Raw genomic sequence first — 25,232 nt, forward strand, 5'->3', positions numbered from 1 at the left:
TTGTGGATGATTGATCTTAAAAGTGTTGTTTTTTCGTCAAATGTTATATTAGAATTATAATCCTTTTGAGACAGGAAGTTTGCTTTTATATCAAAACACTAGTTAAAAGTACACATGACTGACAACCTACTATATGTAGGTAAAGTCCCGGTAGAAATAAAACCATTTGTTATTTACGCATTTAATTGAAAGAATGTAAAATATTTGATAACCAGAAGAGAAAGTGTAATTTATGACATTCAGAGTTTATATCAAAACAAATTGTAACGAGAATCAGCTATAAAGAAAGACATCACAGTGAAATTGAAAATATTCCACTTAATAAACAGGAATAAGTAAATTACGTTGTAGTACGTTATAAATTAGATTTTTTCTAAAATGAGTTCAACTCGTGAAAGTGTTAGTAAGTATGTAATATTTTAGTCTGTTTTAGCTTCTGTGATACATTATTCTACACATTTTTTCATAAAATAGGAACAATTTTAAATTTTGTAATAACTGTTGTGTTAATTTAAAAACCTTTACTATCATTTGCTAGTGCAATTGATAATTTATAAAGACTTGAACCGTGTCATTTAAATATTTCCTAGATATGTCAAAATATTCCTTTAAATAAATCGCGACCTGGTAGTTTTCATTTGATTATGACAGGGGCGGCACAAATTGATAGTTTGTGTAAGGGGTTATACTTTGATATTAGTCGGGTTTTGCATTGTTCAAAAATTTAAAGGTGCAGATATCATTATCGTCAATATACAGGGCATGATTTCCCCGTGCAGCGTCTAGTTAAATGCACGGACATTATGTGACGACACAACATCTTAAACATATCTGCCCACAAAAACTTAATTTTGACATTGTCGAACGTAAATGATCAATATATTTAGTTTTATCAAAGCTAACACATTACTGTAAATGTTACATTTTGCCCATGATTTTGAATAAGTGTAGAGGAGCATTTCCTATGATAGCATTATTTACTATAAAAAGCAACTACAAGATTATGTTAAACGACGCTAAGCCTTAGCATATGTTGAAAGTTTAAGCCCCAGTTCGTACCGAGAGACAACATTCATGGTACTTACATTAAGTTAAGATGCGGTAGTTTTAATAACTAAAAACAATGTCTTAAACTTTCTGTTTAAAACTAAAATGATTTAGTCAATTTTATATTTTGGTTGGGTTTAACGTCGCACCGACACAATTATGGGTCATATGGCGACATTCCAGCTTTGATGGTGGAGGAAGACCCAAGGTGTTCCTCCGTGCATTATTTCATTACGATCGGGCACCTGGGTAGAACAACCGACCTTCCGTAAACCAGCTGGATTGCTTTCTCACATGAAGAATTAGAATTCTTGACAACGAAAAGTGTGGAAATTAGTGAAATTTCATATGAAAGTTATAGCCACTTTATACATTTGCTCTCCATTATTTTTATTATTACTTTATACTTTTAAAAAGCACAATTATCACATCTACATAAATGTTTCATTAAATGCTTATGTAATGTCTAGGCCTACTTGGATTAATTAGTGCGATAACATATTGCTTAGATATACAGTTTGTACAATGTAACATGAATCACAAAAGATGGAGCGTAACTTCTAGTATAAAGTGAGGGGCCTCCGTTGCCGTGTGTTGTAGGTAAAGTCGCTGGCTTCAGATCACTTGACCCTCCCCGATGTGGGCTCAAGCCCCCTAGAAGCATGGCATTTTTTCTTGTAGGAAGGCGTTAAACTGGATTATCGAAGATCGGTGGCTCTACTCTTGTGCTCGTCTGTGAGAAAAGCTGGAAAGTCATCTTATGAAATACATGGCATCTGCAGTTCAGATCGAATATATCTTGAAAATTTCATATAATAAATAGTTTTTAACAAGAACGTGAGGTGTGTAAGTTGAAAACACATTCTTTTTTAACTCTAAGTCATACAATGTGGGAGTAGGTGTAAAGTTATACAATATTGTGAAAAATAGAAGTCGGTGACTCCTATGTATTTATGTGTCTGCTAGACGTACACATACTGTGAAAAAACATACCAAAGTTATATGTGTTTTTATCGAGCCGATTTTTCTAAGCTGGATTTTAAGGCAGAATTTGTAGCTTAACTTGATTGAAAACTTTTTCAGTTCAGTCGTCACAATATCGTCTCTCTCTGACGTCTTACGCGTCAATTTCATTTCGCTGAATATTGCACCATTGAGTAGCATTTTTGTATGCAAATTAGTGACAATTAATTTGTATTTTTCATTTTCATGACATTCAGAGCGCAGGAAAGGAAAAATGCCGAGAGTACTCGGAACTGGGCGTTGCACGAAAAGTGACACCAGGGGCCATGTTTCTGACATAGTAACAAAAAATTCGAACAAAATGGCGACAAACTAAAATCAGAACTCTGTCGCATATATGCTGAATTTTGTGCAGTATAAATTTCAGGACGAAACTCGGCAAAAAAAGAAAAAAAAATATATTGCGCATTCCACCTTACATTTTTAAATTTATGGAAAAATGAAGTTTTCAATTGTGTGTTTCTATTAATATACTGATGGAAACCCACAGTAAAGAAATATGAAATATGTAGGAAAGTGAATACCGGTATCATGTGATAAAAGTCATTTAATATCTACATAAAAAAATAAGAAAATAGATACTCAAAACCTTCTTTGAAGCTGCAATGTTATCTATATATGATCCTAATCTTAAGTTTGGCCGTTAATACAAACATGTCACATGCTGATAAAATTTAACTGCACCAAGAATATTTATAAAAGAATAAGGTAGTTTTCCCGGAAGCATTGCAAAGTAGGCCCACAACAAAAAAAAAAGCTGTAACGGAAAAAGTATTTTAAACGGGTTACTTCAAAACTTCAACAACAAGTACATTAACAATATATGTAAAATTCAGAAAATTTGGGGCGGGGTGGTAAGGGGTAATAAAAGGATCGGATGTTAGATAAAAGTAGAATAAGGATGACATTCAACAAGGAAAGCCACTTCCTTTAAACGCAGTATTACTACAATAACGCAGACACGCACCTACAAAACACATATATGCACGCACGCAGCCGAATAATATGTTTTCATATTTGCACATCACTTTTAAACTATGTGAAAAAAGAGTGAACTCGAAAAAAGAATAAACTGCAAAATTTCAGGTATGTTTTAATGTGAATATTACTTTCATTGTCCATGTGTTATATTAAAATGTACAATATTCAAGTTTAACTACGAATGTAGTTCTAAATGTTGATCGACTTTATGTTATGTTTTAATTCAATAAATAATTCTACTTGTAAAAGTTTGTATTAAAAAAAAATATTTTTTATTTAAAGTTGTAATTTAAAACAACATTTTATTAAACACGGAATTAGATCGCCACTCGTGTCTATCTGCAAATCTAATTCAGGGACTTGTACAAGTTCATTCGGTGTCATCAGTACACGTGTACTAAGACGGGCAAAAATTTCCATTGGGCACGATAACTTACTTATGGTAAAAGGAGAGAGTCAGCTGTTACAAGGAAGCATAAATGCAAGGGAAAGGGGTGGGATGGAACGATAAGCGTAATAGGGCTAGTGAGGAGAAAGAGGAAGGAAACGCTAATAACAAACAAGACAACATACACAACACAAAGTACGAAACGGACTGAAGACAGGTTGAAAATAGGGGCACCGCCTTGGAACGGTCAGTAACCTATAAAAAGTAAACTGGGGGTTTAAACGCGTTTATGGTATGCTAGCCTCGCACTTACCCTATTTTCAACATGTTAGACAAGACAGCGTAAATAAAATCGCTCCCCGCTGAAAAAAAAACTCTAACATTAGTGACAAGCGTAACGATTAACTGTAGAGGGGTAAATTACCAAACATGCATTGTATTGTTTTTCGCATTATATCCTCTTTTGATATTTTTTATATATTTTAAAAATATTTGTTTGAAATAAATATGTTTAATTATCCGAAATTTATAAACTACATCTTCAAAGTAAACCTGGTGTGTAAGGCCAAGTTTTAAAAGTGTTTTAAGGTTTGTGTTAGAAAAAAGTAGTTACTAAATTTTACAACATGTACTACCTTCGTGCTACGTACCTGAATCACTTTATCTTGTAAAACAAATAAGTTGCGAAATATAAACACCGTATGATGTCGGTCGCTCGAGGGACATCTCCATCAAAGTGGGGGCAATGGACATTTTCAAGATTGAAATAGTTTCTTTTATCATATATTTTCGTTTCTAGGTTACCATTCACAATTCTTGAATAGAAGTCCAAAAATGACGTTTCTATGTCTGAAGTATTAGCCTTGTAAAGCTGTAACTATTTTGGATAAATGTGTTTTACTTTTTCTAAATATATGGGTTGTCCATATCTAAAATGTCATCAAGGTACCTCGAAATAGGTTGGGCGCAGTTAGTCCCCATCGGGATACCAATAACTTGTCTGTAAGTTTCATTGCCAAATGAAAACATATCCACAACCTTCAGAATGTTCATAAATTGTTACTCATGCTCGCTGACAAATATTACGGATGCTTAAATCGTTTGGTCAGATCTCCACGTTAATAAATCTAGAAATGATAAGTTAAATAGACTGTCCGCATTATAAAGATGTAATACAGCGTTTATACCGTTTCTTTTATCCGACTTTTGAACAAGAGCATAGCAAGCATGTGCTACCTGATTATGTACTACCCTACAAGTTCAGTGAAACTGTTAAAGTACTTGGTTCTTTGTATTGTGGGATTCAATTTTAATATACAATACTGATGACAAAAACGAAATAGTTTTCTATGATTACTGGATAAGACAGTGAAGTCCAACATTTTCCAGAAAACGTTACACTAAATGATCAAAACATTGTTATTTTAAAACCGACTCAGATTTGACACAACCACACCACCTATTTGGGTGTCGACGCTTTTCTCCCCTACTCGAAATATCTTTTTCAATATTAGAAAGATTAGTAACCTTTATTGTTGGCGTATAATATTGGTTTTTTACTACCCATAATTTCTATATTTAGACACGACTGTCCAAAAAAATCATAACTTGAAATAAATTTGAATATCAAACGGACGGCATATTTAAAATATCTATATCTCATGAAGTAAACATAATGTAAATGTCTCTAGATAGCCTAGATAGCTTTGTATTTAATTGTAAACTAGTTAAGATGATCTTATTTGTTTCAAGACCATGTTGAAATATTGAACAGTAAATTTTTACTTTTAAAATATTACAAATTCATATAATTTCGCATTTTTGTGCTCCCATATGTGTCGCCGCTTCGTCCTTCCCGAAGTCCGTCCGTCCCACAATTTATGTCTTGAGTTTTACTCATCCGTCACTCGCTCGAGTTCAGCGAGAATTCATGAGATGAAAGCTATTGCCCTTTGATTATTCAACACTATTATAATTTAGCAACATATCTTGAAATATTCCTCAGCAACAATGCGCTTAAATCCATCCAGCTAAACTTCACATGAAGCTTCGCAACAAAGAGTAGAAACACATATCTTCCTGTTCCAATGGATGGTTTTTACTTAGTTATTGCCTTTGATCTTTCAACAGTAGTAAACTATAACGTCATCTAACTATATATTAAATATAGCGCCATGATTTTTAGAATTACTGAAACGTAATGTGTGGATGTCCAAAGGTTATTCACGAGGTAATGTTTTGATTAAATTGGCTTTTTTTCAAAAATAATTTGTTTATTATTGAGGCGATAAGCTCCAATGTTAAAAATCTTAATATTATCTGCCTACGAGCAGCTCTCGAAATAGTCTGAACATTTCAGCAGTACAGTAATAACATTCCTGGCATATAAACCTGTCCAATTTCTTCGTGATTCTTTAGATAGTTATGTCATACAGCTCCGTGTTATTCATTCAGATACCATTAGACAATATAACATAACGGAGGTGAAGTAATTCGCCGTCTATAAATGAAATATCCGTAGTTTAGTTTAATTATATTTTATTGCTCTCTGTTTCAAACATACACACAAGAGTACATACATTTTTAACACACAACAACAAAAAAGGGTTGGGCAACGAGTTATTTCAACATCAGAATAAATAATCGTATAAATGGAACGTTTCGTCTTTGTTGAGGTAAAACTCAATAACATGATATAAAAACTGTGTAATACGAGGGGTGTTCAATAAATACCCGGAAAAGTGCTCTCATTTCTTTATTTCTGGTCTCATTTTGCAAAAATTTGAAAATACGACGGATATGAACATACTGAATGCAAATACCTAAATTACAGATTTCATAACATGCACAGTATTTATTTGTCTCCTAGGCAACGCCATCACCTCACAAGTGGCCCAACGTCATTATGATGCTGTCATATCACACTCAATTAATCAATACAACTCGTGATTACCATTGTTTATCACCATTAGATGCATTTTACACCTTCCTAAGAATAAATAAATACTGTTCATATGATGTTCCTGTTGTATTGAAGAAATTGGACACTGAACTGATGCCCTACCAAGGAGCTCTTTAATTTATTAAATGTGGCTGAGCGTTATTTTTCATGTCTGTAACACAAGTCGTCAGCAATATTCTCCTGACCACTTTTAAACGTCACGTCACACTAATAAAATTTTGTTTTCTTCAGGGCATTGTCCCTTAAACCTTTTCCAGCATAGCATTTGTCTCTTTCCTTGATTTTAGATTCAGAACACAAAATGTTATCTCACATCTCCGTTCAACACGGATTTTCAAGCGACAACCAACTCAGTATGCCTGCCAAATACTTTAATGATGTCACATTTATAATTTGACGTTATTGGCGTAACGCTTACTTTTCATATCAATATTCACCGAATTTAAGAAAAGGTAGCTTGAAAAATAGGTAAGTGGCAAGTAATGTTTTAGCGCATGTAAAATAGAAAAAGAGACAAAATTGGGCCGGATGACGTCACATGACGTTGCCATGGGGACTCGCATTTACTTATTATTTATCCAAAGACAATCTAATTTTGATATATCAACTCAGTACTCCCTAGTCTACATTTTGTAGCATTTTCATTCATTTTTGATGATACTTGAAGAATTGAGAGCACTTTTCCGGGTATTTATTGAACGCCCCTCGTATGCATCTAGATATGCGAAATGCAAGATGTATGTAACACAAAAATACAGACACAATATTTTGAATTATTTTCTTTTCGAATCACATTGACAGAATTTATGTTCTTTAAACGGACATGTGATTCCATCTAACATTTCGTTATTATTAAGACCTTGGTCTATAAATAGATTTACGATATTTCAGACTGGTTTTTAGCACAGTTTCGTTCATAATAGACGTCGATATGAATTATCCTATGGATTATAAATATATCTTAAATAAAAGGAATACTTGTATTAGGTCCGACTTGGCATAAAATACAACAAATAATGAGCACAACATGTATAGAATGTAAAATGGAAGTATATATTTTTAAAAGCAATTCTTCCAGATCAGCTGCTAGGCTCTAGGAGAGGTAATCGCTGAGTGGAATTGCCCCAGTAACGATAGAAGAAACAAATGAACACATTCTACGACTTGTTTACCGAGACAGCGTACATGTTTTATTTTGTTACGGAAATAATGTTTACATTTACGATAGAAGCTGTAATATTATTTGAATTTAATCCAGCGTTTTTGACAATTTTCATACTTAACAAATTTGTTATGTATGAAACATGAATGCTGAAAGTAATATTGTAAAACGTGTCTTAGCTCCAGTTTGTTTTATGGGGGTAGATGTAAGCGATTTTTGTTATAAAAACATTTCCAACAGTATTTTAGGTTACATTAAGGCGGTTTTTTCCTTGTGGTGGTCAACTTTCCTAACCGTTGTATTAGGGAAAGAACAGGACTAGACCACAAGGTTAGTAGCATGGTTCGAACCATAAATGTCCTCCAGACTGATAAGATAATCGTTCCTTCAGTGCTTCCGTGCTTTGATTATATTTTTTCGAAAACAATACGCGGTCGAGAAAAATTACATTTTCCTCATGGCTACTTCACCATTTTGTTTTCAAAGTAACCATAAAAGACTTTGAATATCCTCTTAATTCTAAACGTTTTTGAAATTTACACAACTATTTCTAATAAATTTCATGATACTTCGACAAAAGTTGCGGCGAGTTTGATGCAAACACAGACATAAAACATATATGTAGAGTAAACCATTTTTGTACTTATATCATGTTATAAGATTTTTCAGAAATTTTTTCTAGTTGTTCTACGGCAAATTCTACTCACGAGCGAATATATCGTATGCTATATTGTTTTTCATCCAATTTGAATTCCCCATGACGAAGTGGTCGCTGGCTGCGGATCTCTCGCCCCTCTTTGAGTGTTGAATTCTTTCCTATGAAGGAGCCATCCAACTGGCTTCCTAAAGGCCGGTGTTTCTAACAAGATTACCATTCACGTCTGTAATGATGCACAAAGGGTATCTAAGATATTCTGCCACCGTTAATGGCCGCCAAATAACCTATATATAACCTATATATTTGTTGCTGTGCTGTAAAATATGTAATCCAGTGGACAATAACACTAAGCAATAAAATGTATTAACGTTAGCTAATCGATCCTGGGGTCCCTTGCAATATAGTACGAAGGGTTCAAATTTTAGAACACAAAATGGAAAACATATATGACACATATCTCTGAATTTATATACACGCGTTGTAATAACCGTCCTTCACAGATGTCACTCATCTACAATATTTGTTTATCAAGTGTTGTTTGTAGTTTAGTAAAGGGTGACTTTTATATTTCAGATAAAGTACGAACAAGTTTTCCACAAATAATGAAGATTCTTGATGAGCCTCTGAATATAGGTAATATATCTTCTTCAGTGTTCAAATGAGGTACCTGTACTTGAGCATTCAATTGGATATCATTGATTTGTTAGTCACCGTAAAGATCTAGAATGCTTTCTATTTATGGAAATACTCCGAAGAATAATTTTTCAAGTTCATCCCCATTTATCAGTAACCTACTTTTAACTAGTGACTCACTTATTGGTAAATTTTTAGAACAACAGAAAATACACCCAATCACTACAAATACATATTCGTTTGTAACAGTTAACCATCAGACTCGATATAACTGTTAACAATGATTTATGCAAAATGTAATGATTGGATTGGATGTCGTAAACATTTTAAAAAGGTACTCGGTACTCCGATAAATAGTACATTTTCACCAAATATGTTTCCTTGTTGCCTATGTAAGACTCTTTCACAGTATAAAATTACCTCATCTGATGTTCTTGCTATTACGTTAATCTGTTGTAAAATGCTATCTATACTTGTTGCCGTTTATAAGAATTCGGTAAAACTAAATTTGTTAGGAAAGAACTTACATCACACTATGTGCCTGGATAATCTTGACTCTGTTATGCGACCCTGACCAACATGATGGATGTGAAACCGAGAAACTTTGTTTTCTACATGATTTCAATGTATAACGGTACGTTTTAGCCTTGTGTTTTAAAAAGAAACACTGACAAACAAAGAACTTATTCAATAAAAAAATCTGAAAAACACTTACAAGCTTCTGTTGCCCCAACTATTTTGTTGTTTAGAAGCAAAATTTCACTACTTTATAGGCCCATTTACACCATGTTGTTATCCCAGTGCATATTGACGTATTATACCCTTAAATTTGTTGACAGCGAGAAAACGGAAAAGAGCCTAATGGTCCGAGAGCTCGTGGACTTTTATTGCAAAAACTGAAGTCTAAAGAAGCCAATTCGTAAGTGTTAAAGCCTGCCTGTCTACATTTTGTTCACTTATGTCTTTGATAAGGGAGGTAAATATGTAGGGGTAAGGTAAAGTTTACGGCTACCAGTTGTCTCATTGTTTAATTATAGTAACTATCTGATTGTCAGTAAATATATATATGTCAAACAATGTCAGAAATAAGAATTCTATCTAAAAGAAATGAGTGCAAACTTTATATTCAAGGACAAATGTCAGTTGATGTTAAAATCACAAGAAATGGCATATTTAGAATTTCATTTTTATTCTTAAAAATTTGTTTGTTATCATGTCACTCAACTTTATTTACGTATGTGTGTATCACAACAAAATGTCAAGGTAAGCCCTAATGATTGCAGATCAAAGTTAATTTTCATGCAAAATTGATAACTTTACTTTCCGTAATTTGTTTAATTTGTCTTCACATTATTAGTCATTGAAGTTAATTCGTTTATAATGTTTGTATGTCAGGCAAAGTCAGCATTAAATATACCACTAAAACTGCCAAAAGTAAAGCTATTAAGAAAGGCCAAACGTCATATTTGTGGGAAAAATTGCATGAATAGCTTCCTGTTTGAAATATAACAGATATTTTTTAATCATTATTAGTAACTGCTTGTGATTCATTTTAATGTAGATATAAAGATTGAATTACGAATATATTACGTACCGAAATATTTAAATGAATATGTTCACAGAACAGCAACTACGGACCGAAACTTCATATTGATATGTTTAATTCTTACGTTGGATATTGAATTGAAATGAGCACATGAAAATTGCAAAATCTTCGGAAATTTCACAGCCTTCATGATTAGTTTGTATCAACTTGAAAATGTGCGTTGACCACTAACGTATGCAAGTATGTAATCTTGTATGAGTAATGTCACTTCTAATTTAAAAATAACTTATATGTACATCTATATCAAATATTTCTTTAAATATTGGACTGATATATTTCAATAGGTAGATTTGTGATTAGTTATTTAATACAATAATATTTTATTTTTCAAATAGCTAAAAGGGGGAAAAAGTGGAAAATGCATGGACTGACATGGGGTGGGGACGGGGGAATTACAGAACTGCTAGCATCTATGGTTCACACAAGAAGCACGGATTAACAGCTATGTTTTCGTTTTGTTAGGATTTTATACATTTTAAGTTCATATTTATCCAAGATTGTTTCATGTATATAAAAAGTGGATTTTAAACTTAATACTGTTACACATTCTCAAAGAGATGTTTATTGATCTAATCAAGTTGATAAGTAAAGTAGCATTGCATTTTCAGGTACTTTAAAAGAGACTGAAACATAAACATGTTCATTTTGAATACTTTTTCTGGTACATTTTAATGAATTACACTGACATAAAGTGGTTTGTCGAACAAAGTAGTTAGTACAAAATCATGTTACCAATACAGGATATTATGGCTACAAAAAGTTTAACGCCAACATTGCAGATAAACGTAAAATTTGAAAAAGACAAGACAATTAACTACATCGTCTTATAGTTAGCCATGTTGGCACTGAATCAGGGTCGCTGAAGAGTCAAGATTATCCGGGTACAAAGTGTGTTACATAGGAACTACACCCCTGTTAAAATGCAACTCATCAACTAAACCTTTATGAAGACAGATTACGAATATATAATATCATAAAAGACACGAGAGAAAAACAAATAGAGAGTCTTCGCTGATGTCTGATATGTCTGATGTAAGCGCTAGTAGAACAACAATAATACTATTCGTTTCGTTCCCTAGCTTCAGTACGAATTTATAACGTTTACCATTCGCCCGATCGAATGTCATCCCTCCAAACGTCGCCCGGCCAAATGTCGCTCTGATAAAAAGGGCGACGTTAGGCGGATCGACGTTTGGTCAGGGCAGTATTTGGTAGGGCGACATTCAACGGGTTTAAGTTTTTTTGAATGATGTTCGTTTGGGTGCCATAACGACGTATAGTTGTATTTTATTAACTTGGTACATCTTAATTAAAGGTGCCAATGATTTGTTAAGAGGAGTTGAATTTTCATATTGCGGATGGATACATGTCCTGTGCAGCATACTTTTTTGGAGAAAATGTAAGTACCCGTTTCCTTAGAATCTCTACTAATACTTAAAAATTTAAACATTTTATTCTAATTAACGTGATATGGCAGCACATTCCTGTTGAATTCTTAAAATTTCGGTTAATATATATCAGTGTGATATGGCAGTACAGTTAAGCCGAGTTCTATTAAAAAGGTGATATGGTTCAACTTGATTCTTGAAAGCACAGTTTATTAAAATCAACGTGGTGTGGCAGCATAGTTCAATCGAGTTCTTTTAAGAATTGTTTATTCAAATAAGTCGTGTATGTCAGTACAGTTCAGCCAGATTCTTGAAAGCACTGTATATTCGAATCAGTGTTATATGTCAGAAACGTTAAGCACATTTTGTTAAAATTAATGTGGTATGCCAAAACCTCTCGGCCGAGATCTTAATAGCACGATTTATTTGCCTTGTCGTGTTATTTTTATGTTTTCTTGTCATATAAAATCATAAAGTTTATATGCTCACCAATGGGTGCGTTCCACTTAAGCAAGTACTACGCATCGTATAGGGGCGTCGCACTTTTCGCTTATAGATTCTCTCAGACCATATCTGTCATTAATTTGTATAATTCCATTCATTTTTTACTTCCAGGTGTTCTTCTAATATTTTGTATTAATGCAGTCTGGCTTATCTTATTGATACATTTTGGAAAAACACTTCCTTATATTAATCTAGAGACTAGAGTTATTAAGCGAGAAAAAACATCGTTAAGCAAATAATAAAGTTAACTCTGATTTCTATTAATATTGATTTTGCCTGTTATACCGAAGTCTCTTTAAGTTTTAAACAAACAGGACTTTTCTTTTGCAACAAAGTTCTATAGAAGATGTTTTCTTTACAGGGAAACCACGGTATGCAATAATTTCCCTAGGTTGTTTATACATTTATACCGATAGGAATGCACAGAAAACAGAATATTCATGTTCTTTAAAACAGTTTGAAGAGTAAGTATAAGTTAAATTGGGATTGACATATGATATGAACTACAATAAATCAAATGAATAAAACACTTAAGTTTCTTTCGTCACTTTTATCTTTATCAATTCAAATGTTTCACTAGGTTTGGTTTAATGACCTAATTACATGCCTACAATGTCTTCGAACTATTGTCCCTATTCTTTTTCATTCTAAACAATCATTCATACTTCATGGAAACGGCCTGTATAAGTTGCAGAAGCTTGGTGGTGACCTAGATTTCAGTCCGAGCATTGATGCATTTCCTTCGGGTACCTATTACACACTAAAAGCTACATATTGCCGTGTGTACGAAAATAATTCAAAACTGAAAGGTGAAAGAAGCTATTTGAAACAAAATTCTAAAAAATGCCTAAATATTTGCAGTATATATCTGATATACCTGTAAAATTGATTGAAAGATACGATTTGTTATTCTGAGATTTCTTTCTTTACTGTGAAATAATCTAGCGTTACACCTGTTAACTAATGAAATCGAAATAGGTGAGAAATTTCTGTAAATGCCTATTCAATGAACATATTCTTAATGAACTGATAGCTTTTTCAAAGTACGAAGTATTGTATTTTTTACCAACATTGAGACATTGAAATAAAAAAAAACATTGTCATAGAATTTAAACTTTTCTGCCCTATATATTTGGATGTTATTAATGCTCCCGAAATAACATTAACAGATTCCTAAAGAAGCTTAAAAGACAACATGATATCACACGAAATAAACATTACATTTTACCATATTTGTTTGGCACATATTTACATTCCTATTTCAGTGCGGTGGAATGTGATCCCGAAAGCGGGGGGAATATTTGTTTCTGCCTCAGATACAAAAATGCTCAAACACCTTTACTGTTCTCGTGTGATACGTCAGAAAGAAGAAAGGTATAAAAGTCATATATTGAATATTATTAAGAAAAAAATATCAAAAAAGTAATTGCTAACGAGATTCGTGAAAACGAATTCATTGTGTGAATAATGTCAAATTACGTTAGTGTACATACTATCTATTTTCACAATGCAAGTGTGAATGATCAGCTTTATTACGTTTATATTTTAATACAGTTGTCTGAACAGTTTTAGGCAATATGAAAGGAATGATATATTTTAGATATGGATTGAAAAGTTCACCTTAGAAATATCGGAAGTTCAATCCACATATAATGTTTCGGCGTGAGTATTTGTAGTTACTTTTTCAATTTTAGTAGTTGTTAATCACATCTTGCACGTGTCATCGGTATGCTGCATTTAAATTAATTTCGATCTTAATTTCTAAATTTGGATAACATTCTTCAGCAATATATTTGATATTTAGCTTCGTTTGCAGCATCAGTGCGTTTTCTTTTTTTGTAATTGTTGCCGATGTTTTTTTGTGTGTGTGTGTGTGTGTGGATTTCTTTTTCATTCAAATCTATGCTGCAAGTGAATTGGAGTTCCCTTTAAAAATTTAGCTCCAAATGTAAATTATTCAAAGCATGATATTGTTCCATTAGCTTATTTTGTTTTCATACGTCATTTTATCACATGAGCTACGTAGATTATTACTCGACTTCAGAAAATTTCTTTGTTTTTCCAAAAAGCGCCGATTGTTCTCAAAGGTAATTAATGTCATAAGAATGTAAGGTATAGTTCAGTTCAGAGAAAACTTGTTAATGAGTTCGATTAAACGATTCGGATTTACTAATTCTCATGTGCGTATAATGCAGTGCTTGTGCACAAAGGGTCACTTTAGACCTCGATTATTTCCCTCCCCGCCTCCTTCATTTCCCTTCCCCTAGGATTTTTTCTATATCTTTATTTACTGAAAGTATATAGCTAGAAGTGTCATTCTAGGAATTCTGCCATCACGTTGTCAGGTTCTTTTTCCTTTACAGTTGTTTACTGAAAATACTGGTTGGCACCATTGTCTGTCATAAATGGTTTCAAATTACACGTATAAATAGAAAATTAGCAGCTGTATATTTTGTTACAAAGTACCGATTTTGAGTTTGATTGTTTATTCATTTGGTTGGGTTTAAAGTCGCATCGACTCAAATATAGGTCATAGGACCATTCGGCTTTGATTGTGAAGGGAGACCCCAGGTACACCTTCTTGCATTAGTTCATGAAGTAAGCAACCTTGACTACTCAGCCAAGAAGGCTCCCCATTACACATTTTTTCGGTAACGTCTGGTTACATAAGCTTCTTTGTCAACGGTGAGCTACATTCAATTTTGTTTTATATTTGGTCGTTTAAGTTAATAAGATATTCCATTCTCAAAGTCTGAACGTCTGTATCAAGATAAGATGGTGTATCAAGTCTATTATTTGAGAAAAGAATGAAATTGTAATTTAGTTTTAAGTACCGCTTACAATAATTCATTAATGTACTTTTACACAATTGCTTAACGCTAAAAATTTAGAATCTGATAAAATACATGTACAACAGTTAGAATTTTAGACTTATCAATTGATCAATTGAACCTGTTTATATACCTTGAGTATATATTGATAGAAATATACGTAATGCAAATAAAAATCCAAAGCCACTAGCGTTGAAGATAACAGTTTTTGATCAAAACTACTCTTGAGTTTATTTGTTTCTGTCATAAAGACGCGTTTTTTAATTTTTTTTAAGTAAATAATTATCTGTTAGGTACATATATAAAATGCTGAAAATTATAAGGAACCCGATTTAAAAATAGCAGAATTCATAAACATGCTCTACAGACATGACTTTGTGCTTTAAAAAAATATGGTCATCAAAAGTTCCTAGGGGGAGTGTGTGTGTGTGTTTTTATGGGGGTGGGGGTGGTGGTTTCCCTTCCAGCTTGGGGGCTTTGAAGGCTGTTAACACGCGCATGAATTTCATTTCAGGTATTTTCTGTTTCACTATACGAGTAGATGCTACAAAACAAGTAAACATATGCACATGTTAATACACGTCTACTGTATAACACAGGGAGCTACAAGGACTTAACTTTACTTAAATGCGGCTGATATTTCTAATACAAGTCATTTCAGAATCAAGATATTTTTATTTTCAGAGATAGCGGATTCGGAAGTGCTGACACAGTACCTAGGAACAGATTAAGTAACAAATTATCCTTATCCTTCTGAAACCAAAAGAAATCGTTTCTTTTTTTTTGTTAAAAGTTGAATATATAGATAGCGATTTATTATTCAACAAAGTAATTAACATCAACTATATATATATACGAAGGCACAGTTAATGCAGCATATATCCCTTGATTTAACAACAGTTTTCGCTATAAGAAAAAGACTTTTCGGTAACTGTGCCTACCGTGATTGCAGATAAAACTATTCTTACAATATTATCTTATTTAGAAAATTATTTACTAGAGAAAATATTACATAACCATTGACTATCCTAGTCTAGTCACAGAACACTTGAAACTTCAAATCGCACAGCATATAATTAGGACGTTTAATTTGATGAAAATTAATGTATGATAGTAATATAAGATGCGTGTCTTGATGTCCACTCCGGACATTTGCCATTCTTAAAGCAGCTTTCTTACATGAAATAATATGTGTAGTTAAGATAATAACAAAATAATGCTTGCATTAATGTTAATGCTAGCCCGACAATTTTAGCATTCAAATAATGAGTTAAGACACCATGTTAGCTCTAAGAGTAACACATCCTTGTTCCTACAAATACTAGATGTAACAGAAAAGCAAACCACCAACTATTAACATTAAAACATTTTATTTTTAAAAGTAAGAATGCAAATATACCTTAAAGTATTAAGTAGATGTTAAGTCTAATTCTAATATTAAGGAATAGACCAAATGCTGTCCTGTTCAAATTTAAATTCAGTCGGTGTTATCTGCAAATTATATGCAGAATTCAAACTGAATTTAGTATATCTAAAGAATATGAATCTAAATTGAATTTAAAGACATTTCTATCAACAATCTTAATATAAATCCATCAAATGTTAAATGTACAAACTAGTAATATTTTGTTATTGAAAAATAGAGGAAGGTGCTTTTCAACAAGTTCTTACTTTAGGTTTTACTTGACCTCAAACAGCTTCCAATTAATGCTTCATGGATGAATGAAAATAAAGATTCTGAAAAAAAAACAAGAACAGAAACATCCAAACTGTATAATATTGTAAATTCAGTATTTGTGATAGAACCTTGTGAAAAAACATAGAATATATATATCTTATTGACATACGTGATGTCTTAGAACTAGGTCAGGCTTTACAATTAACAATAAACCATCAGTATAAAAATAAGTCAAGTATAAGGAGGAATTACATGTACATAAAACATGTAAAGATTTTTTCTAGGCCGTTCCTCATACTTAGCTCCGGAAATAGTCTAGTAAATGAATGTTATCCTTAATTTCAAAACATTACTGAACAAACCTGTTATGTCAAATTTTAGGGTCACATCACGGAAGGGAAGAACCTTCAAGGTATGACGAAATTGACGAAAGAAATATCGAAGAAGCAACATGTTCTCCAGTTCAAGCATGTGGTATGTTAAAGCCATTACTCAACGGCAGCACTTGCAATATACTTTTATCATTTATTCTTATCAGTTTTAAATGCAACACAAGTATGATCAGAGAAAGTGCCTGTGAAATGATAATACTTTATAATTGAAATGGTTCATAAAAAGCATTTCAAAGTGGCAAATGGAGTAGTCTTGAAACATTTATTTCTTTTTTAAACTATAGTTATATCACACTCTTTCTTTCAGAAGACGATAGGAAATATGACTAACTGAAAAAATTAAAGGGAAAGACAATGTTGCCTGTGTTAATTTCATTTGCTAGGATTTCTAATATCATTCAAAGAAATGAAAGGAATTTCAAAATCGGCTTATAAATGAGGAAGTTATGAGCATTTAAATATTTGATCATAATTGCGGAGTTTTTGTTTCCATGGCAACAAAAAACAAAATGGCGGATTTCATAAATTTCTAGATGCATATCTGAACTGTATTTACATGTTTCTGTAAAATAATTTCTCTACCTTTTCCAGCTATAATGAACGAAATTACTATATTTCACATCCTACAATTAAGAAAGATATTAAATTAATCTATTTTAAAGGCAATTTGCTAAATAAATAATTCAGTGCAGTGTGTACATTTAAATGACGCCATAAACACACTTAAATGGCTGCCTCCATGATCAGCCATTTTCTTAAATTTCAAACTACCAAATCATTTTCAATGGTGGTCCAATTCTAAAAATTTCTTTCAGCGTTATGAAACTGAGGAAGTCTTTCATATAAAATAACTTATTTTCAGACATTCCTTGCCCTTTAAGTGGAACATTGAGCACTGATACGGGCAGATTTTATGAAAATGTGAAAACCAAATATACAGATACCTTTCAGTCAGGTAGGGACTTAGATGTGTACTGGTTTACTTAATTAAACGAAACGCGTGGTTACCAACTTAGACTGGAATTAGTTTTTGGAATTCTTTGAAAAATAAATCTTGTAGTTGCAAAATCTTCTGTGTAAAAATCTTCCTGAAAACTATTCGAAACGGGATTGCTGTAAATAGTTCAATATTCATAAGAAGAAGGAAATTGATTTTTTTTTATTTATTGTGTTGAATACTCTAACTCGGCATACTGTTTTAGTTTAACACAAGGAAAATCTTTGTTTTTGCACTACAAATTTATTTTCGCAAAATTGATTGTACTTAATATGCTACAGTCAAATCTGTGTAAAGCAACAGCCAAGGTAGTCACATAGTATGGCAGCTTAAAACATGACTTCTTAAAATTATAACAATATGACAATTTTGGAAAGTTAGTTGCCTGATTGCCTAAAGCGAGTGGCTGCTAAATACCCATGGCCACTTAGGCAAGTTTAATCTTGTACATATTTGGCTTTAATATGTCTGTGAAAGGCAATTAAACATGATGTAAAGCATAGTTGGTATACATTCTATGTTTCAATATACATGTGCTAAACTCCTTTGCTTGGCAAACAACGATTTTTATGACTTAAAAGTGTAACAGAAATTATAGAGGATAGAAATTTAATGATGAAAAATCCTAACTGCCTTTGGTGGGATTCGAATCAGGGTTGCACGGGTGGAAGGATACAATGCTGTAACCACTGAGCCAAACAATCGACTCCTGACGCAGGTGTCAGAGATTGGTTTTTAAACGTGAGGCTATACTTAAGCGACCGTAACACGATGTTTAGTCGTTAAATATCATTATATGCACATATGTGAGTATAATATTACAGAAAGACAGACAGAACTAAGAGTGCAGCCTGGTAAAATATATAAAAAGTTTACAGAAGAACTTAAGCTTAAAGTTGGAAGAAGACAAAGTAAGTATAATCTATACAAATGCAGAATTCATTTTGTTTGTGTTAGAAAGAAAACAAAGTATTTGATTAATCTGCAGTGTATATCTAGAAAATAACTTCATAGCTATTTTAGAAGAAAAGAGTGTTATGAAGTGATTAGTAACAAATTTGTTTTAACATATGTCGACTTTGACTGTACTTATGTGGATGCAAAGTTAACAAATATTTTACGCATACTGTTATGAAACTGTAGTTTTGTTTGAATATTTAAAATTTGAATGTTACGTTACAATGTGTTTTGTCTAGTTTGCCTACTGATGTAAGGTAGTTATGCAAGTTTAATAAACCGGAAGTAATGGCGTAACGTCATTTATCCGGAAAACGTAGAATAACGTCTGGATTCAGCGTACGGAAATGAAAATCATTTTATGAATTTATCAATACCTGTGGGTAAATTTATTACAATGGCACTGTTGCTATATTTCTAAGGTCAACATATGATATTAAAACATATGGCACATTAAACAATTCAAAATAATGTCTAATAATAAGCGTGAAATATCCGGTCCATTTTAATCATGGTTGAATATCTCAAAAATAAGCACACGGACCTATACATTTTATTTCACCAAATTATAGGTCATGTGTTTATTTATTTATTTGAGATGTTTCATAAAAACCTACATTCATTTGAAGAAAAATTCTATTCGCGAAAATGTTATGAAAGTTATGATTTTCCCATAGACTGCCATTATGAAATATTGCGTGAGGTTCAAATTTTTCAAATCAGTCTAGCATAAAATCAAGCACACGATCCTATCTTTTTTATTTACTGAATTTTCTAGATATATTCTGAAGTTTCGAAAAATCGGAGTTTAATCAAGGTCTACATTGTCGAAAACTTTTTCGATCCAAACGTGCAGAACTACCTTAAGGTAGTTGCCTTTATAAAAGATATGGTTCGGAAAGTACTACACTTCTTTTCTGGTTACTTATTGCTGCCAAAGGCCCATGATTAATTATAAATTTTATGATTTTTCATGATGGCATGATATAATCTTTTATTACGATTTAAGTTTAGAGGTGTTATCCGCATTGAAATGTGTAAAAATGAATTAAACATCAAAATTGAGTGTTTATTTACTTAATTTGTGTAATCAATAGTTCTTTTAACGGATGAACTATTTGTTTAGTTAGTCCAAAATGGTCTGAAAAAGGGACATCTACTTATATTTTCGCGTAAGAAAATAGAAAACAAAATGGTGATATCCCTCTTAACAATTACTTTTACAACCAAGCAGCGGTCAGTTCGTCAATGGGGGAAAAAGGACCATTACCGACTAGAAAGTCTACAGGTTCTCAATCGTCTTTGTCCGCACACAGCTTGGCGACATCCTTTTCAAGTACTGAGTCATCCTTCATGTCTATATGTGGTGCTACAGAAGAATCATTGTCGCATCTTTCTGTGAGAAAACAGGAAAGCCTATATGAAAACGCTACTGTTGGTAGTAATAATAGCGATAACACATCACGAAAAACAAGATATGAAAACACGGAAGAGTTTGAAAGCATGCAGGTATATTTAAGTGTATTTCCTTTCACCTAGGGCTTATTTGGAATTTCGTACTTTTTACCTGCGAAAGAATGTTGTTGCTTATGACCGTGATTTTATACAATATTCTTAATTTTAGAGATTTACGTGCTGACAATTTCTAATCTTGTTAATTGCAGAGTAAAACAAAAATGTGTTGTTCTGCATGCAGACATTCTTTTGTGCTTCATTACTTGATGTTGATAATCATTCAGGGAAATGATTTGTGTATGTTTACCTGTCAATATTTTCAGAGGTTTGAAAGATGCGAGTACTTTTGTGATCAGAAGGAAGAAGTAAAAAGGTATGTCACAGTGGTTGAAATAATATTCCTTTCTTTGAATACATTTTGTAAAAACTGAACTGCTGTCTTGATGGTATTTTTAAAAAAACAATTTTCAATGAAGAAGTCATATTATTCTCATGGTCATCCTATGAAACACACTTCTGAATTTCAGGTTATCAGATCGAATGACAGATGGAGTATTTGCAATTTTTCCCGGTGAATCGACAAAACACGTAAGTGAAAAACGTAACACACTGAAATTTTTAAATAACTCAAGAAACCATAATATCAATTACAACTGCACTCAAAATATGAATCATACAGTAATGCTGTCGTAAAATGATGTGTCTAGCGGTTTCCAACTATTTCTACAGGTGTATATATTAAAGTCAATTAACAGTCAAAACAGGAAGCTTACCAATTTATGGAATTAGGTGTATAAATTGTTCTGTTCTCTGCATCGCTCCACTCTGTCTTGCCCAGTTAGGAAATGCATGGATATTATCAACGGTGAAATAAACACAGAGTCACGCGTCATTAGAAAAGAGACAGTCATCTCATAACCATCTCAACTTAAAATATTTATAACTTATAAAGGAGGAAACTGAACTGCAAAACTTAAGTCTGTAGTTTATAACTCACTGTACACCTGAAATAACCTTTACAATAAGCACTAACCATAAGCTCCTCCTGCAAGAGTACCGGCGACTTGCCTTGCAAAATGTCTGACTAAAACTATCTAAAAATGCCTCCTAAAGAGAAGAGTTCTGGTCATGTGAAAAGTTTTGGCGGCAACTAAAAATAAACAGATGTTAAAGGGAAAAAAACTCCTATAACTCCAAACTACACATGTTAAAACCTACCCTAGTTACATTACTGTGTTAATGATCTATTTATGTTTGCAGGAGCTTTGTGTCAAGACACCGAAGGGATTGAAATATTTTCGTATATATTGGCAGGTATACTCTTGTTTCCTTTTGATGTATTGAAGGAGTATTAACTTCTTTCTTCCAAATTCATTATGTGACAGAATTTTAAGTTTAAATACTAAATAATTTTAACGCTATTGCCTAGTTAAAAGAGACACTGCATTTCTTTTTCAGTAATTTATTTATAGCGGAAACGGGTATAGTGAATGTGCGGTTTTCAAATGTCCCAGTTTTCCCTTCTAAAATGAAAAACACAGCGAACTCGCCCAAAGCGAATTTTCAGATGTAAAGAACGCATTTTCATGTCCAAAGTCGGGATATACATAAAAGTTTCACAAGATATAGTCATGATAGTGAACACCAAGAATTCACAATTAGAAATTTGTATCAGGACTTCACCTAACCGACTTGTTTTTAACGAGTGCTTAATAATGGTCAATATTGTTTAGGGCGACACGGAATTAAATTATAACTATACCATGCGAAAACAGCACACAGTCATATAAGACAATTCACGTAACCCAATGTTAAATCGGTTAGCATTTTACACGACATATGATTTTAGAATTTAAAACTTCAGTATTATTACAGATCATAATAAAAGAGATCGATTCTTAACTGTAATCACCTCTTCTTTGTGATGATTGGTACATGTATAATATAATCATTCATTCATTCAACTCAAGGTAAATCAAGTAACCTACACTCCGTCAGTACACGTTTAGCAAAAACAAACAACTATGCACGATCAATCAATTTATTATGATTCAAATACTGTTCATAAGGACTTTGTTCTCGCTTTATTTAAAAAAAAATCCGGATATAACGAAAACATTTTGCTGGTCCCAAGGAGTTCACTATAAACGGAGTTTACCTTTTTAATACAAATGAATTTTTAAATGGATTCATTTATTTAATATTAAGTATCAAGTTTTAAAAACAAATGTACTTTCGAGGATTCCAGCGCAAGGAAAACAGTAATATATAATGTGTGAATGGTAAAGTCAATTGATGATATGTCACGAAGGGTGAGAAAAGATACTTCTGGGATTTACATCAAACAAATTCTGATACCTTTTGATTTTTGAACATTAATTTTGTATGTTTTTATCTCGTTTATTATACTGTTTCAGAATGGACAAGTGTCCCTCTACAAATCGCACCTGTGTGATACATTTTCTTCCCTGGACGATTTACTGTCTTATTACACTGCTAATGATTTACCAGCAGCGGATTATAGCGTTAAACTCCAGAGAGGATACAACAGTATGTCGTAAATGCACATTGTATTATGAGCTAAATAAAGTTTCACGTATATGGAACATAGACAACAACGTATAGGTTGCAGTAGGTAGAATACTACAAGAAGAAGTGATGATGACGTTTGGTTAGTATCAAACAACATTTGGAAAGAAAACTACATCAATTTGTTACATATCTAATCTATGTACTTCTTATTTTGTATCGTTTAAACCTTATGGTATTTTTGGTTCATGTTTCATTTTAACATCGCATTGACATGTATGTAATGTTTATATAATTGACACAAGGCATACACCATAACAATATGTATATTGTCACATAATAAACTGAACATATTAATGAAACTGTCATACAACCTAATTTATGTTTGGTCTAATTCTGTTTCTCCTTTCGTGACAAGGTTTTTGAAAGTTTAAAATCTTTGTCGATACCAGTTTGAAATAATCCGCAACACTTATAACTAAGAAGAGAGGACGAAGACTGTTTAGGAGTATGTTATCTGCAGCCGTCCGACCGATAGCGGCCAATCCGCTTTATAGATAGTTCTGCACGGTTACAAACAAAAACAAACGATATTCTTTCAAAGCATAACTGTATTCGATAAAAACTCAGCCAATAAAAAATAGAGTCTTACTCTTGATTTTCTGTGTCACTAGTGCGAAATTATTTGTCCTCCGTCGATTAAACAAAAGACATTTGTTGTAAAATGGTACTTTTGATGACATTTTCGCTTACAGAACAGTTATGATCCATAATATTATTTAAAAACAAATATGATTTTTTTCATTAAGGTTACAACATTATCTACTTCTGCCATAGTTACTTTCCAACATTTTGAGCCGTTCCAAATGACATTCGTCAAACGTAACGGAGTGTTAGAAGAGAATTTATTAGCGTAAAACGGAAATTATCATAATTATGATTACAATTTACTTATAGTTTTGTTATCATTGTCAACACAGCATAGATAAATATCATGTATATATCTTATATATTTCCTTTCTTTAACACAATTGAATGGGAGATGGATTACTACTGTAAGTAATTGCTATGTCAATGATTTGTCGGTTCTGGATTGATTTTTTTGCAGCAATATTTAATAAATATTTGTTAAAATCATGCTTTGTTATGCTACTAGGAAATAAATGAAGAGTTATACAAAGGGCATTGAAAATTTATGACAATTTATCATACGTGACGTGTGACAGCATTTATACTACATGAATGTGGAACTCATGACATTAATATAGACTACTTGAAAAACGAACAAATAAGTGAGCATAAGAAAAATCAACAAATTATTGATTTGTTTTTTAAAAATGTTTGTTAAAAGGAGAAGGCAATAATTATTTCAACAGATTCATGATTCTTTCAAAATCAGTAAAACATTTGCATCTGTGTGGTTCTTTGAAACAGTCATAACTGATAGCAATATATGGTGGCTGCTTTTAAAGTAAAATATTGGTCTCACCAGGTGCTATGTTAAAATAAAAATGTATCCAATGCTATAAACTAGAATTGAACTACAAATGAGGGTGTACACGGCTGAGGCATAGATTTTTCCTGAAAAGGAAAATTTGAGAATTAATGGGCACTTAAATTTTGAAACAGGTAACTTAGTATCCTGGTCAGTATGAGATGGTTGTGGTCTACAAAAAACTTGATTGCATTTGATTTAGGAGAGAGTTTAGAGAACGCAAGTTTTAATAGAGTTTTAATAGAGAACTGTTCATTTGAGAAGCGCTGTACTTACTAAAAGACAAACCGTGTCGTTGACGTGCTTATCATTCCACTTCTACCAGCTAATGGTTATCGTTGCAAAACAGTTGAACAACATTGACATTTTTTGCATTTAATATGTATGTTGAAATATTGTGTATACTCTACCAAAAAAAAAATGAAGAACTCAAAAAATACTAATTACTATTCCCTTTAAAAAAGGCGTGTAATCTCTACAAAAAGCTGAAATGTTACCCGTAAAAGATGCTGTTCGTTGATAACTTATTCTTTACATGTACCTTAT

The 25,232-nt window shown here is 32.4% G+C and overlaps 1 protein-coding gene across 6 annotated transcripts; it reads left to right on the forward strand.

Annotated features, from left to right (window-relative positions):
* The first annotated feature begins 196 nt into the window (after window positions 1–196).
* Window positions 197–23,557, forward strand: LOC123524177 (uncharacterized). Of its 6 annotated transcripts, none has more exons than XM_053539132.1 (15): window positions 197–403; window positions 8,795–8,854; window positions 11,776–11,859; window positions 12,714–12,816; window positions 13,618–13,726; window positions 13,953–14,014; window positions 15,868–15,914; window positions 17,243–17,335; window positions 18,116–18,208; window positions 19,075–19,161; window positions 20,439–20,716; window positions 20,986–21,035; window positions 21,190–21,250; window positions 21,923–21,976; window positions 23,080–23,557. In XM_053539132.1, the coding sequence occupies exons 1-15, from the start codon at window positions 379–381 to the stop codon at window positions 23,221–23,223; spliced, it is 1,350 nt and encodes a 449-aa protein (XP_053395107.1). In that variant the 5' UTR covers window positions 197–378; the 3' UTR covers window positions 23,224–23,557. The 6 variants fall into 6 exon arrangements, with proteins under 6 accessions (XP_053395107.1, XP_053395110.1, XP_045158106.2 ...); XM_053539133.1 differs by having other exon boundaries at window positions 198–403; window positions 20,442–20,716; XM_053539134.1 differs by having other exon boundaries at window positions 227–335.
* Window positions 23,558–25,232: the final 1,675 nt, after the last annotated feature.

Source organism: Mercenaria mercenaria, chromosome 3, assembly GCF_021730395.1.
Source record: "Mercenaria mercenaria strain notata chromosome 3, MADL_Memer_1, whole genome shotgun sequence".
Taxonomy (NCBI): Eukaryota; Metazoa; Mollusca; class Bivalvia; order Venerida; family Veneridae; genus Mercenaria; species Mercenaria mercenaria.

Bases quoted from the DNA above. Each gene is read 5' to 3' on its own strand.
- LOC123524177 (XM_053539132.1), top strand. From the start codon at position 379: ATGAGTTCAACTCGTGAAAGTGTTA. The intron at 8,855-11,775 runs GTAATATATCTT...TCTTAATTAAAG, and splicing joins TGATGAGCCTCTGAATATAG to GTGCCAATGATTTGTTAAGA. The intron at 21,036-21,189 runs GTATGTCACAGT...TCTGAATTTCAG, and splicing joins CAGAAGGAAGAAGTAAAAAG to GTTATCAGATCGAATGACAG.